The sequence below is a fragment of the Homalodisca vitripennis genome, chromosome 5 (genome assembly GCF_021130785.1).
Source record: "Homalodisca vitripennis isolate AUS2020 chromosome 5, UT_GWSS_2.1, whole genome shotgun sequence".
Classification (NCBI taxonomy): Eukaryota; Metazoa; Arthropoda; class Insecta; order Hemiptera; family Cicadellidae; genus Homalodisca; species Homalodisca vitripennis.
This window is the reverse complement of record NC_060211.1, coordinates 60,773,516-60,792,817: the sequence shown is the minus strand read 5'-3', so window position 1 is coordinate 60,792,817 and position 19,302 is coordinate 60,773,516. Positions and strand designations below refer to the sequence as shown.

Genomic DNA, 19,302 nt, shown 5'->3' with positions numbered 1-19,302 from the left:
ATGACTTAATGGAACGAAATTAATTGAATCACGCGACCTTATTTATGACGCATTACCTCAAATTTTCTAATTTATTTATGTTTACGAATAAATAAAATATATTGGCGTAACCAGGTTGTCTTATCATTGCATTAGAAACGCGTCTCGCTACTTCATGAATTTCACAGCAAGACTTGAATACAAATACTCGTCGCAATATTGGAAATAACCAGGCCTGAGCTTGACAGCGACACCCAATAAAATCGTCAACAACAAGTATGCGTATATCTGTGTAGCTGCTCAACTCTGTGTAACCCAGTATCATGTCAGGATTGCCAACTTCTTTTGAGATTAGCGTTAAAACGTTGAGAAAACACCAGATGATTCACCGGTAACGGAGAGGGTCTCATTACAGGATATCATTTTGTCAATTTAAAATAATATTAGAAAGATAAACATTAGATATAGTATAATAATACATGCATACATGTTATGTTGATTATAAAACGCACAATTAAATGGATAAATTGTAAAATAAACACCTATGTTGTTAAAATTGACTAAATTAGAGAATAAACTTCTTTTTACTGTTATGAGTGTGGACTATGAAGCCACAATGGCATCCGATAAATTACCATTATTTTTTGGGAAAAAGTGCATAACACTTTTTATTAAAGGTAATGTAAGCGTATCACTATAACTTTCTGCAAACTTTGCTAAATATATAAATGTTACTATATTTTTATTGCAATATTATGGACATATGAAAAGAACGGAAAAGAAAACAGTATTTTGTGACCGAGGTATTGATTCTTCCTAATAATATACTTCTCAGATATGCAGTCGTGAACTTAATTTGCTCTATGAAATATTTGAGTATGAAAATTTTCCCTAGAAAAATATATCACCAATGGTTTATTTCACAATTTTAAATAAATTAAACAAAAACTGCGAGAAACTAATGCAAATTAAGTGTAGTATCCAAGAAGAATTAATAAAAAGCAGATTTATATTTATATTCTCAAGTGCAATTGATCAAAGTTTATAAAAAATATAAAAAATATAATGTTTTTAATATTAACTTTTATACTCCAGAAATAACAAAGTCTAAATAATCTAGTAATGTCCCTTTATTGTTTAACTTTGAAACCGGTATTTCTGGCAAGTTTGTTTTTAGCGAAAAGAATCGTGAAGGAAATTGAATTCTACGGGCATTTGTGCTATCGAAATAAAAATTTTCAGAAGCAGAAGGTTTCAAATTTGCAATATGATCTCCTTTTCAGTTGAATAATTAATCGAACATATAACTAATTTATGTTTAAATAAACAAATCATACTTGATGATTTTTAAAATATAATAAAATCAAACACTAATTATTCAAAATTATTTAAATAATACGGTTACAATAGGTCTTTACTGACCGACCAACCACAGAGAACCGGCCAGAGGCCAATAGTAAATAGCAATCGTCAAATCAGGAAACGGTGGTTGGTATTATATATTATTGGTTTATATTTGTTTAAAATGTGCAGCGACTCCGCAATCATTCATTAAAAATGTTTTATCATAATCAATCATTTGACCATCATGCAAAATTAGCCTTTGGTTGCTGATTAAAAAAAACATGGATTTACAACAAATCATAATTCATCAAATTGATTAAAGGTATATAAGCAATATTTAACTTTATAATATACAAACAAAAGTCTACGTTGAGCTAATAGCTACTTATCGTCCTAAAATAAAGGAGTATTTCGATAGTAATGCCATAGCTAGGGATTTTCTCATTTTTTACTATGAATATGGTCGCGGTTTGCTTTTTTAAACTGCCAATAAGGCCCTGCGGGAGCCTATCCGGCCCTTCGTTTTGGAGAAAGTGTACATACTATCCCATAATCATTATAAGATCAAAGTCCTTTTTTGCCTGACCTTATATACCGCAATATATAATTATGAAGGAAAAGAAACACATTACTCATAGTTTCAAACGTTAGTAGTTGTAGTAAAAAGAGATTCTATATCCAAAACCTGTTGGGTTAAATAATATTAATATGAAGACGAAGCCGTTTTTCATAGAGTAAGGTCTTTAAATTAAAAATAATCATAAATAATATCTGTAGGTCGTCTGTCCGAAAGTTTCTAGAGATATTAGTAACTAACTTATACAAAGCATCGTGTTAACAGGAAAAACTTAACCCTTTTGCTGTCCTCCCTGGAATTAGTATTATTAATAGGGACAGCAAAGATAAATCGATGATTGACAAGTGTAAGGTTTGCCCCAGACATCCTAGATAAGGTTCAAGATTCTCAATTGAGAATCAATCACAAGACCCTGATCCTCCCTTTTCCCGGCGATACGCTAATGGTGGTATTGGAAACATATTGCTTATATCCGCATGGAACTACATCACCCATCTCATGTGTTAGGAATATACAACTTTCGCTGGAAATTGTGTATTCTCAGCAAATAAATTCCACCAATCGATAGTTGATTTTGACAATACCATTCATATGGATGAAACTAGCTAAAAGTTAAGTTTTATAAATTAAGGGGACCCGGACAGTCCTATTACGCTAATGTTAAATTGTGTATTTTGTGGAACACTTTCTTCAAAATCTATTAGAGATATCCAAATGAAATTTTTACCACACATTCTTTGGCATTATTAGTACACTTTAACACAGGGATTTTAAAAAATACACATTTGTTTTAAAAATTTAATTTTTTTTATATGCTGCTAATTTTTTACTTAAAATTTCACATATAATATTTTATAAAATATTAACTAATGTGCTAATTAACAAATCCTCGTGTTAAAGTGTTCAAATAATAGCCTAGAAGATGTGGTAAAAATTTCAGTCTGATATCTCAAATGGTTCTTGAAAAAAGTGTTCCACAATGTAAAAAAATGCAACTTTCGGGAATCGCGATTTAAAGTAATGCGTACCATTTCAATGTTGTAAAACAACTGATTTTACCTACAAATTGTGTTTAAAACAGGCCAGCCCCATAACTTGGATTGTCTGTGTCTTCTTCCTTGTCCTCCAGCTTCCTTTTAGATTGCCTCTTGGTCTGCCTTGCCCTTTTCTATAATTCAGAAGAAGCGCGCATTGAATTTCGAAGCCTCTCGGTGTCTAGTAATTTCATTGTAGAAACAGTGTTTTTTGCCAATTGAAATGCCCAATTTCTGTAGGACCTTACATTTTAGTAATCTGTCCGATATTAAAAGTTGAAACGGCTTCATAAACTCCAAAATATAAGGTCTTTATACCCACAAATCCAGTTTTTGGGAGGCGAGCCCATATCACACTATTTACACTTTCGTTAGGGTTTTAGTTCTTTTTGTGTAAACACTTTTTCAAGAGATCAGGATCTAACAGGCTCCTAAACACTGGCCTAATAAACTCCATAATAACTGAGGGGATATTATTTTTATATTTGTATGTCTCAGCAGTTACCAGAGGTCGTTGATACTTGCACCAACTTTCAGCGCCTTTTGGGCAAAGACCATGTTGAGGATTTTCATCACTGGATGACTTGTGATGAAATAAAGCCCATATTCCTTGCTTCATCTCTTCAACTGTATTGCTCCTTCTTATGGCTTGGCCATAATAGGCCTGGAGCTGGTCTATAGCACTTGATGAAAGGCGGTTTTTACTATTCAGTGGTTTACCATCAGCAAGTTTTATGGAATTATTATAGGACTTTAGTTTGTGTACCCTAGTACCCATCCGCTTTTGTATGTGTCTAATACAATCTAATTTGTCTATTAGGACATCTGCTCCATAAGGCATCATCTCTTTTACTGATAAAGTAATGAGTACTACAACAAATAAGTTGCGTTGCTCAGCTATGAGGTGTTGTTTCCTTGCCATATTTACGTAAACACACTTTCGAATTTATTTTTTTACGAGTGCTAATAAAATTTAAAATATAAAGTGTTGTATATCAAAATGTTCACAAGAAAATTGTCTACAAAAATAAATAAAAAAGTGAAAACGTAATTTTTACCAAATTTTTTACTGTCCGGGTCCCCTTAATAAAAGTGCTTTCATTCGTAATAATTTTCATAGTTAAACATACAGCTTACATTACTGAGGTTCTATTCTGAAAATTTTGTTTTATATAAACCATGACAATGAAAAAAAACTAAAATAAGTTTTGTATTTTCTAATAAACTCATATTAAATGTGTGTATATATATATATATATATATATATATATATATATATATATTATATATATATACATATGCAAGTACTTTTTGCGATTCAATGTTTATTGAAATAAAATAAGGCTATTGCCATTTATACAATTTAAAGTAAATATAAGTCGTTTGACAGGTATTTGGTCTTCCGATCATATGTTAGTTTGCTTATTTAAACACATATGTGACAGATACGGCCAAATACTAAATATTTGAATTGGAAAAAGTAAGCGCTCTGTGGTGTAATGGTAGCACATTCACCCGGCAAGTGAGAGATCCGGGTTCGACTCCCGGCGGAGCAAGTACTTTTTGCGATTCAATGTTTATTGAAATATATATATATATATATATATATATATATATATATATATATATACATTATATAAATATATAAACTTATATATTTAAATAAATAATGTTATTAACTCCACTTATAGGGTTATCTATATATATATATATATATATATATATATATATATATATATATATATATATATATGTGTGTGTGTGTGTTTGTATTAACGTAATGAAAGTAACTAAAACCCTTTTAAAAATCTTTTTATTGACATACTCGTGTTTCGGTTTTTAACCATCATCAGTGTACATTAACCTCTAAATAAATAAATAAATAATAAACAATTAGATATACACATGTGAACCTTTTAAATATGTTACATTTAAATGACACAGTTGTAGTTTTCTTATTAGTAATCTGTATTTAATATTTTAATTTTTTCTAAAATTGGATTTGGCTTATTTTTTAGATTACTATTTAAAATGTTTTGAGGATCTTTATTATAATTTATATAAATATTTAATTCTTCTTTTGTGTTTAATTTCTCTTCTTTCCTTTCAATATCTAAAATTTTTGATGTTCTTTTCAATATTTGTGTAGTTATGGTCAGTTTCCAATAAGTGTAACTATACACTTTATCATGTAATGTCATTATTAGATAGAGGGGTACTGTCAAATGCGTTGACCAGTCAAAGAGCAATTACCTGATTCTGCTTCTATGTGGCCTGTTGCAGGGAGCCCATTAAATATTATGTATAAAACTAAAAATTTTCGAACATTAATCTAACATTGAAATTATATCTAATACTATAAAAAAACAGAGCTATTAATGTTGTAGAATAACTTTTGTAGAACAGTTTGAAGTACAATTTTTGATCAGTAACAGATCGAAATTAAATAAAGATGTAACTGAGACGTGTTTATCACATGTATTTTTTATTTAGTGTGTGATTTCCTCTTCATTACATTATAGTTAGGCTATTCTTGTTTTAAAATCAATATGTAAATACTAGAAGTTGGTAAATGCAATATTTATAACCAGACCTTTTGTGCCAACAAGCTAAATGTAATCTAAATATGAAAAAAATCAGTGTACTTTAACACTTAGAATGTTTCTCGGCCTGGAAGTAAAGCAGCTTAAACAAGCATTGTTCTCTTTCACACATTGTGTGCTCACAGGATAAAGAAGCACTTGCAAACTTTTATTCTGTTTTGTTTCTACCATCTTTTCTCAATTCGTGAGATTTTATCAACATCATGTAAAATATTTTGTTTTAAGTATTATTTTATGAAAAAGTAAAAAGAACTGTACGCACTTTAGTGGTTTAGGTATATTTTGAACATAAACTTTTAATTCTAAAATTTAAAATATACAAACATTTTAAGTATACATTGTTTTATAATTCTTTGAAAATATCAGTGTTATATACCGTTTGATATTACAGACAAGAGAAGCAAATTCTAACGTTTAGTGCCGACCGGTTGATAGGGTATATGTGCCTGCATATTTAACAACATGAGATTATAGATTTAGTTTTTAAAGAATTGTAGGTATTTTGTTTAATTATGACTAAGTTAGCTTATAGGTTGTTGCCATCTATCCTAGGTTTAGTAAAATTTTAGGTTGAAAACTATGGCTGTTCAAAATTTTTTAACTGTAATAACTAAAAAATAGGACATTTTAAGAGTATTTTGTAATAGTTCAAAATCGGGCATTTTTAGGTTACAATTTTAATACCATTTTATTTTGCTATGAGCCAGTGATAGTAACCATGGAATAGTGATGAATTCACTAAACGCCATCCTTCACATTAAAATACATAATCGAGTTATTACTGTTGTAAGACTGCTGACTTTTAGATTGTTTGTTTTATTTTATCAACTTTATATTAATAGTAAATATATTACGGCTTTATCGCCGTATCCACAATGTTTATTTCATTGCATGTGTTAAATAATTACACGAATAAGATAATATAAATTCATGTAAGAAATACTATAATTACTAGTCTCAAATAAAATAATTGATATTCTGTATTAAAATAAACATAATATGAGTATAGTGTTTCCCTAAACAATGTATGGCTCAACAATCCCATTCAAATGCCGACCCAACTAAAATTAATTACGTAGGAATTCACCAACATAGTAAGAGGTCCCTTAAAATAATAGGTGCTTCAACTTCCTCTTAATCATTAATTTCCTATTTTCAGTCCGTACATAAATAGGCAACTTTATAAGTTAATAAGTTTTGTCCCGACCTCAAATGGCAGGGCCTGTACTGAGATCCCAATGCATTCCACCCTCTAGTGTCGCACTCTGACTCTCGTTCCTTCGAACTTTTATCATAAGTACAAGGCAGTCTCGTACTTGTCTCTACAAGCTCTCTAGTTCGGAATGTTAGTAATGTAGGTTTTTTAAAGTAATCCCTGCAAAATTCTCTGATTCGTTCTTTTGACACTATTTGGGTTGTTTCTTCTACAAGATGGAAGACCTTTGGAAATAGGGATTTGCACATCCTCTTGACACTTTTATGACATATGAAATATGTTTGTACACAGGGACATAATATGCCATTTTCAATACTTTCACGAAATTCAGCTAATTTCGTCAAGGCAAAGATGTCCAAGATGCCTTGGGACACTCTGGTACAGACTGCGTCCACATGATAGTTTCAGGTATGACTTTTGTCAATATGAACTCCTGTCAATGCTACCATGCTTCTCTGAGATTCTGACGCCTAAGCGGGTTCTAGCTAACAAAATACAGTCAAAGAATCAAATTTCTCATTGTTTTATCGTGATCATCGCATGTCAACTTAAATGCGTTATCGTTTGGTGATTTACTTGTACAAACGTGCCTTGACACCGACTGTTGTAGAAGGTTAACATCTGCCGCATAGACATAGGATTAATGCTACCTTTGGAAAGTTAAATGAATATGAAGCTTGTTCAAATGTAAGCCTCTAACAATAGTGTGTTCACTACCGATCTAGTTTGGGTTCTGGAAACACGTTCATTGTGGATCTAGTTTGGGTTCTGGAAATACGTCGAATGTGGATCTAGATTGGTTCTGGACACCCGTCCAATGTGGATCTAGTTTGGGTTCTGGAGATACGACAGACCGGACAGGGCCACTATTGACAATGTTGATTCTACCGTGAGAGAAAACTACCTGATAACAATCCTTGATAGCTGGAACAGCTCAGTACCACCTAGCTGTCAGTTAACATGTGTATTAATCTCATTAGAAAATTGTGCTCTTAAATATGTTTCATAAGTATCTATTACGTATATACTATTAAATAAACCATCGATTCGTTAAGTATTTAAAACGTAAAGCTGTAAGGTTAGCAATCTTTCATTCCACTACCCGAACATATTTATACGTTCTCATTACCAAGATGGCAATAAAATTACGTTTTATCAAAAGTAAATATCATAGCTGCCCTCACCAACATATCTTGAATTTGCTATTTGAATTTAACTTTCATGTGGGTCTTAGGTATCGAACGGGAAACATTTTAAAGAGACAAGGAGGCAATCACGTTTGTCTTTATAACTGCTAGTAAGCTATATAAAAGGAAAGGAATAGATGGTAACATAAATTCCGGTTGACCAATTGTGGCACAGTAGCGTATATGAGAGCAGTACGTTTGGAATACGCTATGCTTGCCTGGAAAAAGTGGCAGACAAATGGTTATTGTAGCCCGCATCTATCACTCACAATGGTAGTGTAAAAACGAAGAATCCCATTATTTTTTATTTTTTATTTCTTTGAGTGTTTGAAGTCAACACTTTGAAATGTGACTAACCTGATATTGTATTGGGGAAAAATTACTTATCAAACTTTCTGTACATTTATAAATTCTATCTCATTACGACTTAATATATGTTTATTTATCAGTTTCTTAGACGAGTTCTGTAATGTAAACTAAATCTCGAGTGAGTTTACAACAGAACGCCATTTATAGAACAATAATTAAAGACCATGGTATTTTTAAAATCCTATTGTTATCATTGCAACGATGACAAAGGACTCATTTCGTGGCTGTTTATAATTTAAGCTGTCCCATTCATTTCAACCGACACACAAAACTCATTGTGATAAACTTGTGTAAATAGACTCAACGCTGCATTTATACTGATTCGTTCACTCGTTGTAGTGAGTATATAAACAGATACAGAATATTTCATGAATCTGTGAGGGGAAATGGAAACATAAATTAAAAATTGTTCATTAAATCGCGTAACTGTATACATTCTTGAACAATTTTTTTTTAATGTAGCACCTGTTATGGCTAAGCCTGAATTACGAGAACGCCTCGCTACATATCTATATGTTCAACGGACTTCAGTGCAAAGCCTTTCAGGCTGGGTTAATAAATTTAATTTGTAATTTAGTATTGAATTTAAAAGAAAACGAGCTGAACACTCTTGTACTAACAGTATTGCTGTTATATTATATCATTATAGTTAGATCACTCACATCAGCCACGACTACGTGGTTGCATTCAACCAAAATGTCTAGAATAATTAAATAAAAACCGTATGATTTAAACCGAGGGATATAAGTTGAAATAGACTAAAATTACTAAATACGTTTACCTTTGTAAGAGGTAAATTGTTAAATACCTAAAATATATTTACTGTAATAAACTTTAAACATATTTACAGATTTCGTATCGTCCTATTTCAGTATTCCCCCTAACCGTACGGTTTACGAAAGTGAAAATTTTACCGATTAAAGATACACTTACAATCATAAATCTAATATATTTACAACTCTTTATATTAATTTTGGTTGTAACGAAACTTTAAGGTCATTACTTGTAACCTTATTACTGTGAATACTAATTTTTTTAAGTGGTTCATAAATTAGGGATCGATGAATGTCATAGGACAGGTGGAGATTGTTATCATCTTCGTACTTGTGTACAGTGCAGTCTGCACAAAGCTGGAGAAGTCAAATTTAAAGAGACCAAAGCACCGGTACCAGGCAGCTTCCCTGCGGCATACCTCTTCACCTGATGGGAATAGTAGAAGTGTCACCTCTCACCTTTCTATCCTCCGAATGTTATTTAACTCAGTTAACTTATCTCATATCAAATTCATTAAATTACATATTGGCTAATAAAAGCTCGTGACTGAATGAGTCTAAGGCATCCACATATTTCAACAATACATGTAGGTAACCATGTTTGTTTTTATAACTGCTAGTAAGCTATATAAGGAAAGGAATAGATGGTATTATAAATTCCGGTTGACTAGTTGTAGCACAGTAGTGTATATGATAACAGTACGTTAGGGATACGCTACGCTTGGTTGTAAAAAGTGACAGACAAATGGTTACTGTGGCCCGCATCGATCACTCATAAAGGATGAGTATAAGAAAGCAAAATCCCGTTAAGTTATATTCCTGATGTATCATTATTTGCCCATTTAATTTTTAAGGTAGAAACCTGTTATTGTACATGATAAAAATTACTTATTTAAGTTTCTATATATTTATAATTCTCTCTCATTATGATTAGGATATGTAATATATGTTAAGTTATCTGGTGGGAGCTTTAGAGTGTCACTTCTTACTTTTCTATCCTCAAAAAAAGATACAATGTAGTCATCTGATCCCATACCAAATTCATAAGATTTCATATTGGCCAATTAAAAGTCATGGCGGATTGTGTCAAAGGCAAGCGAAGAACCATATAACCAGTAAGCTTTTCGATCCTTTGTCTTTTCCATGTAAGATATCGCTAAATAGATTTACTAGGACTTTTCAGGGCCTGTGATTCTTTTAAATCCAGATTTCAGCTTTGGTGTAATTTTTTTATCATTAAAAAAAGGAATAATACATGCAATACTTTAGAAACGCTGGTAAAATCGAGATTTGACTCAGCTGCTGGACATTTCTAGGAGTAATTAGTTTTAGTAGAGAGTGGCATTTATTTTCCAGCTTTTTTGTAGCTCCAATCTACTAATGACTTATTCATGTGATGTATAAAACGCTTTTAACACATACGGACTTACAGCTGTAAGCACCTATTGAGAGAGACCATCACTGCAAACTGCTCTGCTTTTAATTTCATTAATTGCTGCTTTAACTTTCTCTTCTGTAACGTGAAAAAAATTAAACAAATTTCGCTTGCATTTTTTCTACTTTCTTTAGAATCATTCCTAATTTTAAAGAATTATTATTTATTTATGTTATCAATATTTAGATGTTTTGGAATGCTTCGGTTCTCCTTCTTTTTTATTATATCGCGTCATTAAATAACACCTTATAGTTCTTTTGAACTATTATTTAAAAGAGTTTCTTAGTTACATCAGTTTATTCATTCTCTTCTCCATATTATTGGGTTTAATTAGTTTTATAAAATTATAGCCTTTCAAGTCACGAAAGAATTTCCATCTGTTTATGTATTTCCAATCAACAATGGGAGACCTGTTAACAGCGGCTTCAATATCCGTGATTGCAGTGACAGACTGGCACATTTATCAGCTTATTGCAATTAGTTCTTTGTAGAGTCGGCGTAAATACTTTGATTAGTGTGAAACCTACGTGATAATGTCGATGCCAGTGACCTATATATGGATGCTTTAATTTCAAAGCGATCTAAGTTGTAAAATATAAACTATTGGGAAATCAATGAAAACGTCCTAGTTTCATAAATATTAGATTTTGGCAGTTTGAAAAATTATTTTTACATAAGTTACAAATATAAAAGCAAGTATTCGTGGCGAAAAAAACAATATCAATAAATGATCAAGAGGTAAAAAAAAATTTAATTTATCTTGTCAGCAGAAAGATCTATATCTAAGGCCTTTTTCTTTCAAAGTCATTTAGGTCCAGTAGATTTAGGCACACAAAGTAGCATAAAATCCTCTGTTTGGTTCTGAAATAAAGTTGAGCATCCCACGTAGATCTTTCTTCTTATTGTCAGAAGTGTTTCTAAGATCATGGTGGTGAGACCCTCAATGTTTACTCCTTTCTTGAGTACATAAGGTGTTTTCCAATCGCCAAAGAATGATGTTTTAAACACCATTGTCAGGTTCGTCTTTGCAGATTTTAATCATTGATAGAGAAGAAATAATCAGTTTTTTTGTAGTAATATACTTTTCTTCTGATACATCAAATCTCTGTCGGGAGAAGTTGCGCGCGGTCACATGAACCTTGTGTTCGATAGTGTCAAACATACCAATGGCTACCAAGTATTTATAAAAAAAATAACATTCTGTTTTTCAATTGACCTGCACAGTTATCAGACCATGCAACTAAATTTATTTTGTCAGTGGATAGAAGATCAGAGTTTATTGCCTGAAAGAGACAAAATATCACTTGATTGCCACCACGGCCCGATTGGCCTTCATGCCAAACACACATAATAGCATCTGCGGTATTACTAATATGGATACGGTACCGAAATTGTAGCATGATAGTTGTCGGCTATAATAATTGTCACTATGTGTTTGCTTAGGGATGGGAAAGAGTTCTTTTTGTAATTCCAGAACTATATTTGTAGTAGTACTTATTGGTCTAGTGCTACTAATTGCATCATTTTTCATAGTTTCAAAAGCCTTATTAGCTTTTTCCTGTTGTAGGTCAAGTTTCAGTTTAGCTTCTCTAGAATCTGGATTAGAACTACTTTTAGACTTCACATCAAAAGATCACTGGTCTTACAAGTAGCGATTCTTGGTTTTTTTAAAACTTAGGAAAGAGAAATATTTAAAAAAGACCTGTATACAATTTGTGTTCTACATTAATTTCAGGGAACTTTGCTTTAAATGCTGAAAAGAGCCTGCTAAACATTAAGATCAGGACTGAGGTACTCTTTTTCATTTTGATTTCTGCCGTAGTGGATTTCTTGCCGATGGAAATAATTTATGTGTTCCCGAATCAGCACTCTATCGTTCATTAGGATGTGTTTTGGCCCACCTTTTTTTCTATGTATACAGATTTCCCCTCCTTTTTTAATTTAAAGAAGCAAAGTGATTTTGTGTGGAGAAATTCCAAATATGTTTAAAAAGGTTTTCTTACATACCTTTCTTATACTTCCAACCTGATCTGGAACGGGATAGGAAACTGTTGCTTACCGTCTACTACTTGCTGGATCGTCAAAAGAGCAATGCCGGCGCCTTTCCATGGGTAAGACACTAATGCCCATAAGATAGTTTCTTTAGGAATTTCCATAAATTTTGCAAAACTACTCGCGAAGACCAGTTTTTAAGTCTTTGATCTCCTTCACTCGTATGGGCACTTCCATATAGTCCAAAAACAAAGAATAAAGTTATTCTTAGCACTAACAGATCGATTACAGCACAACAACTAAGTCTTGTGTTGTACAAAGCTGTAAATAGCCTAGTAAGCTAACTTAAAATGTCACGTATTTTTCAAGTAAAAGTAAATAGGATTGAGTGTACAGAATAAAATCTTGCACACTATATTGTAGTACGTTATTGGATTAACTAGGCCTATTTATTTTGGCAATACCAGGGTTTAGAACACAAAATTAATCCGCATGGCAACATTGTTTTACTCAGTCAAATGAAAATGCAATAAATATACATTATACTTACACTTTAAATATACCCAAATGCCTGTAATTTTAAAACAATAAATATAGTTTACTACATTTAATACTTTATAATCAGGCTACGGAAGATTTATCCATATATAAATATAAATATATATATATATATATATATATATATATATATATATATATATATATATATATATATATATAATAGTTTTTATTTCAAAAACTTAAATTGTTAAAAATGCACTAGGGATAACATAATTTTATCACTCAGTAATTACAATGCCAGAAATTATACACTGTATGCAATATATGTCAGGATATGGGTACAAGGTCAGTAAGGGTACGTGAGGAGGAGCGGGATTTGTGAACGGTTAGTAAATACATTTTTATCTCCAAGTAGGAAGTGTAAATTCTGCAACTGCACTAGAGGTAACATAATGTTAACACTCAGTAAGTACTGCATGTTGTAGATTTTGCACTCCATGAAATACATGTCAGGATATGGTACACGCCAGTAAGGGTACGTGAGGCGGCCGGAGTGGGTGGCAAGGGTAAGGACGGGAGACACTCAGTACCAACGCGACCGTCGTACCTTCAACATCAGCTGTTCAATTTCTTAGTACGGATTGTACGATAACAACCGGTAAGATGTTTGTGCTATAACATTTTTAGTTAAAGCTTACAAATACACTGAATCCCAATTATCAAATTCCATTCAAAGATTCTCAAGCTAACTAGATGATTAAAGTTAATTAATTAAACTATAAAGTTAGTCTAGAATCTACTTATGATATTATCCTAGCTTTGTAACGTAATTTGATTGAATATTATTTGTCCCTTCAAAATAATTAATGTTATAGTTTTTTCAATTATAATTTATTCATTCATAAATAAATCTATTTTCTATTTTGTATTTCTAAATATATATTAAGTAGCGAGAAAATTATCTACATATTATATTATACGGTTCAATAAATCAATGTAAGTGTAGTACATAACAGCCATAAAAATACGTAGGATTACAGTGGTTCAGTACGGTTCTCTCTATCTTCCGTCAAATTTCGGGCCAGAGCCATTCAAACAAAACTATAAATATACATCTATCTCATCATGGTCACATAGATATAGTTTACAAAATTGTATTACCTTAAAAGTGCTTACTAGAGTGTGTTGTTATTGTATTGTGTGGTGGAAAAATAAACTTGTTAACATAAATCATTTATTTCTAATACAAAGCTGTAAAATTGCCTATAAAAGTAGTAACCTCCACACAGATTTTAGTACTTTCTTGCCATAAAGTAATTCAAAGACAAAGACAATAACACTATTATTTTCAGTGTCTAAAACGAATAGTCTTACTATAGTTATAAAATTGCATGGGTATAAAAAGAACAGTTTAAAATAATAAATATAACTTAATATAATTTAAAACTCATTTGTACAAATTCTTTTAGTAATAAATAGTCATCATGCTTTTGACGATTACTCTCATGTTTGGGAGACATATTAATAAAAACAAGATTATAAAGAGTTTATACTATTAGGAATAATAATGATAATCATTATAAAATCTTTAATTATACTCAAGATTTCACTGCATTTAATATAAATTACATGGCGTATATTCTAATTTAAGCCTTGTTTTAATACTCCCTTTTTTAATTATGGTTTTTAATTAATATTAATGAAAAAAATTAAAATAGACTAAATAAGTTATAATCGAAGTCTGAACAGTACGTTAAGCACAAAACAAATTAATTCAATAATCCAATATATTAACACACTATTAAAATATTATTAAAACCGTAGGGTAAACACCCTAAAAGACCAATTAGTTTATCTCTGTTTATCCTGTAATTCTTCTGTTCCTATTTGTTTTCACTTCTTTTTTCATAGTTATAGTTTTATATTCTATATATTCATGTAAACTAAATTAAATTGAATTTTACATGGTAATACCATAGCTCTTATAACGTGTTCTAGTGATCCATGAATAAAAAAGTATTACAGAGTTTACAAAATAAACACTAGATACGAGGATTTATTTTTCGTCACTAGTCTGTAGGGTGAACTTAGTCAACCTACAATAGAAACATTGTTTATGATTCGTAATTGGTATGCATAGTCAGTTCTTCCCCAATCAATGTTTTAATTATATTTAACCAAAACACATATGGCATTTTCCTAGGTAACGTTTTGATTTAAAGTGAATTTTGAAAATTACAAATATACTTCCAACAGTTGTTACTAAACACTAAAATTTAATTTTTTATACTAATGGATACAATAATGTATACACTGTATATTGTGTAAGAAATATATTATTTTCGAACATAGTTAAGCGTTTAGATTTGACGAGTAAACATGTAGGTTTTTTTTCAGATTTATTTTATTTAATTGATATTTTGAGGCACCAGTCTTTGGCAGAGAAATTTTATCTATACTATGTTTACCTTATTTTGTACTGAAGTTTTAACAGGTGTGTTCATTTTATAGTTTAATGTTGAAGACTGTTATTTTGATGAGTCTTTGATAATCTAAGTGAATTTTGTTTGTTAAAAAAAGGGCGTCTTAAGCAAACCAATAGAAATACCTGGACTTTCTATCGGTTAATGTAAGAGCAATTGTAAATGAACACAACTTCTTTGTTTATGTTTCAAGAAATAAACTACGTATAAGGAATTCTTAATGGACAGGTAAGGAAGAATATTCAATGCTGTAAAAACCTGAAAATCGACACAGGTTTCTAAAAGAACATAAAATGAAATATTCAGGCGAAATTATTGCCTCATGGCCCTTTCTTACTCCATATGGAGATGAAATAAATTCATATTTTTACATAATAATAAAACTAAATATTTTACTATTTATAGATTTACTGTGGAATATAAGATTTTTGTAAATTAATATTAGAACAACAATGACAGTTCACAGAAAAATATTTACAGGGATTCTGAGGTTGATTAGAACGGGTGGTCCACACAAAGGCATTTCAAGAAACAGATTTTACTCCAGCATGACTTTAACTCGTGCATGCTTGTCGTTTTTCCAAATAAATAAAGTATTTACATGAAAAATAAAAGTGTCAAACATATTTTAAAAAAATGGAGAAGTACAATGTAATAGAACTGTAGTGTTTTACTTCTCATAAATTCGACTTACCTACATTTAAATGACTGTTCCCATAAGAAATGGTAAATGACGAACTCTTGATATTTGGTCATTTGGATTTATTTTAGATTATGATTCAATTATTGTCCTCATCTGTACTATTATATAAAATGTTAATGGTCTGTATTCGTGTGTATGTTACTCAATCACGTAAAAGCTACTAGACCGATTGTACAGAAATTTTACTTGAACACACTTAGGGTCCTTGGTTAACTCTTATAAGGGAAATTTCTCCATTTTATGCGCCACTGGCCTTTAATATTTATAATATACCCATCTATGTATTTAAAGTTGCATTGTATCAAAAAGAAATATTAATTGGAAGATTCTGTTAAATTTTTACAACATGTTAATGTTTTGGGTAAATATTTTTTTAAGAGAGCAAAACAATCCTTTTTGAGCAAACTGTTGTTATATTGTTATGAATCAATACTGGTTTCTGGCAGTCTTATACAGTAGAGGGTTGTCTTATACCTTTTGGTTGTTTTAGGTAATTACGACTCTGTGTTTCAATGGTTGTAAATGAATTATATAACCGCCGAAGCTACAGAAATACGCAATTAAATTTATATCCTACCTTCTGATTAATTATCTAAATTAAACATAATTTGGTACAAGGATAGCCGTCAATGTTTCTGGCGAGGTTTATAAGATCTAAGTTAAACATTTATAACTGGTACATAGTGAAAAGAGGATTTCTTTTTAAAGTTCATATATTTTTCTAGCAATACCTTGTATCAGTAAATTATGAAGAATATTGATCATAACTGCTAATAATGCTAAAACTGTTGGTATTATTATATGTCTTTTTAAATTTCATACAAATAAATACTGCGTTAAAACCATCTAAAATTATACTCATGCAATATGTTACATGCAATACGTTATATGTCTTATAATTAACTTATTTATGGTTTTAATAAATGATCAGGAGAGCAAATTTTTTCGAGAAAATTAATCTTAAAGTTGGCAAAAGCTACTATTCTTAAGAGCTTACTGTTATCTTTACTGAGAAACCCAATGTAACAAAAAGACCTCTCTTAATCATCCTTTGTTACCCTTCCCACGCCTTGGCGCCTTACTGTTAAAATATGTCTCCAGATTTTTGCTTCTGCTGAGATTGCAATGAAAAATAACTATGAGTGTCTGAGACGTTCTTGCAACGTTGCCCTTAAAATATTTTTTTTGAGATTTTATAATAATGGGATTTTTATGTAAGTAATATTGACTCTCGTCTTTCGATTTTTCTGTTAATATTTTTCATCAATCAATTTGTCCGTGTGCACCTGATTAGGCTTAAAGTATCTGGTGAAGTAAAAATAGTTGTAAAATGAAAGAATCTAATCCGCTCACACCTTTCAGTTGTACCTAGGCATAACAAACCCAACAAAGGAGCCAATTACGAAACGAAGATAAGCTCTTTTATTTCCGAACAAGGGAACTGTCTGTTCCATATTTTCTACTTACTCGATTTTCAATAAACTTCGAAGTGTAATTTTGTGGATCAAACATTAAATAATTATAAAAATACATTGCTTTACCGTAGGTAAGTGGGGGGTGTAATTGATACGTGAGGTTACAATTTCTCGTCCTTTGAAAATATTAATAATAAAATGCAATATTTATAAAGCGAAGTGTTTTTTATATAATGTATCTCAGAATATTTTGAGAGAACACATTATGGCGTTCCTAAAAAGGCTGTTCCTAAAAAGGTGAAACAATTAGTTTTTGTATAAAATTAAAGCTTTAAAACAGCTTAAAAATATGTTTATCATTTTTAAGCATGAGGAGGAAAATAATATACACAATGGAATATAATGCAGCCTGTACCTATGATGTTTTGAATCTATTAAACAATAACAATTTTGAGGGCGAAACGTTAGCGGTGTTTCTTAAAATTCTACATCATCACTCTTTTCAATCATCAAATAAGTTGTAATATACATTCAACTTATACGTTACATTCAAACATTATATATATATACATATTTTTAAACGTTTGTGTATTATCACACACAGAATTTTGTGACACCCTTATTAGAGATATATATGTTTAAACAAACAGTATCATATAAACATAGGTCAAGAAATGCCTCGTTTAGCCCCACTCAAATATAATATCAAATATTAATACCTCTGGAACCAATAAAGTTACATCTATAAAACATGGCACATCGGTAGTAATATAAAACAGAATATTAATTAAAAAGTATTGATAGTAATCTTTTCGAAATTAACAAAATAGCGCCTGTATGAAATTTTGAGAATCAAAAAACAAAAAATGAATATAGTTATGTGGTCTATGTTTATATGACGTTCTTTGTTTGGGATTTTGTTTACAATAACCCAAAGAAGTTTGTGAAACTCCTTTTTGAACACCCTATATACATAACATGATATGTTGTGTGTGTATATATATATATATATATATATATATATGTATGTATATATATGTATGCATAATATATTATGTATACATGAGTACACATAGGTAATTATTGCACATTGATTTATTTTAAAGCTTCCGCCAAAAATATCAGACAAAGCTGTAATATCTGATGTTACGATCCAGAAGTGGCGAGGTGCCAAGTATAGTTCACTACATGCGCTAAAGCTATATACGACTGTACGTCGACTTTTAACATTTCTGAAAAGTGTTATGTACTCTGAGCTACGAATGAGTATTATATAGTTATTAGTTAAAGACTCTGACAAACCTTTGACTGTTTATTTTTGTATTTAAAAAAACAATATTATATTTACACTTATTGATAATATTTTTAAGCACTACTTTAGTAATATATAATTCAATTACAATTATTCAGCGTATTATTGTGGTCTTTACTTCTTTTATCTTCAAACATACTTCATATAATGAGCTAAATAAGGATATTCTATCTAGGTTGGAAATCATTCCTGTTTATACTGGTTTTTATGTGTAACTCAATGCAATGAGCTATTAATTAAAATAGATAACACGAATATAACACGAATTTTCAAAAGAAGGAGGATAATAATGAAATTTACTGACTGGATGTATAAAGGATGCGTACTTACTAATTTCGTAGGTCTATTGCGGAAAGGGGATTAAAAGACTGAAAACTCC

General features: G+C 30.7%; 1 protein-coding gene across 1 annotated transcript in view; it reads left to right on the top strand.

Moving 5' to 3' along the window:
- The first annotated feature begins 9,370 nt into the window (after positions 1–9,370).
- LOC124363489 overlaps positions 9,371–19,302 on the top strand; it is a 55,418-nt gene continuing 45,486 nt past the window's right edge. Inside the window, exons 1-2 of the mRNA XM_046818738.1 lie at positions 9,371–9,521; positions 13,582–13,668. Of these exons, the coding sequence (XP_046674694.1) occupies positions 9,371–9,521; positions 13,582–13,668 (238 nt within the window). The remainder of the gene's footprint in view (positions 9,522–13,581; positions 13,669–19,302) is intronic.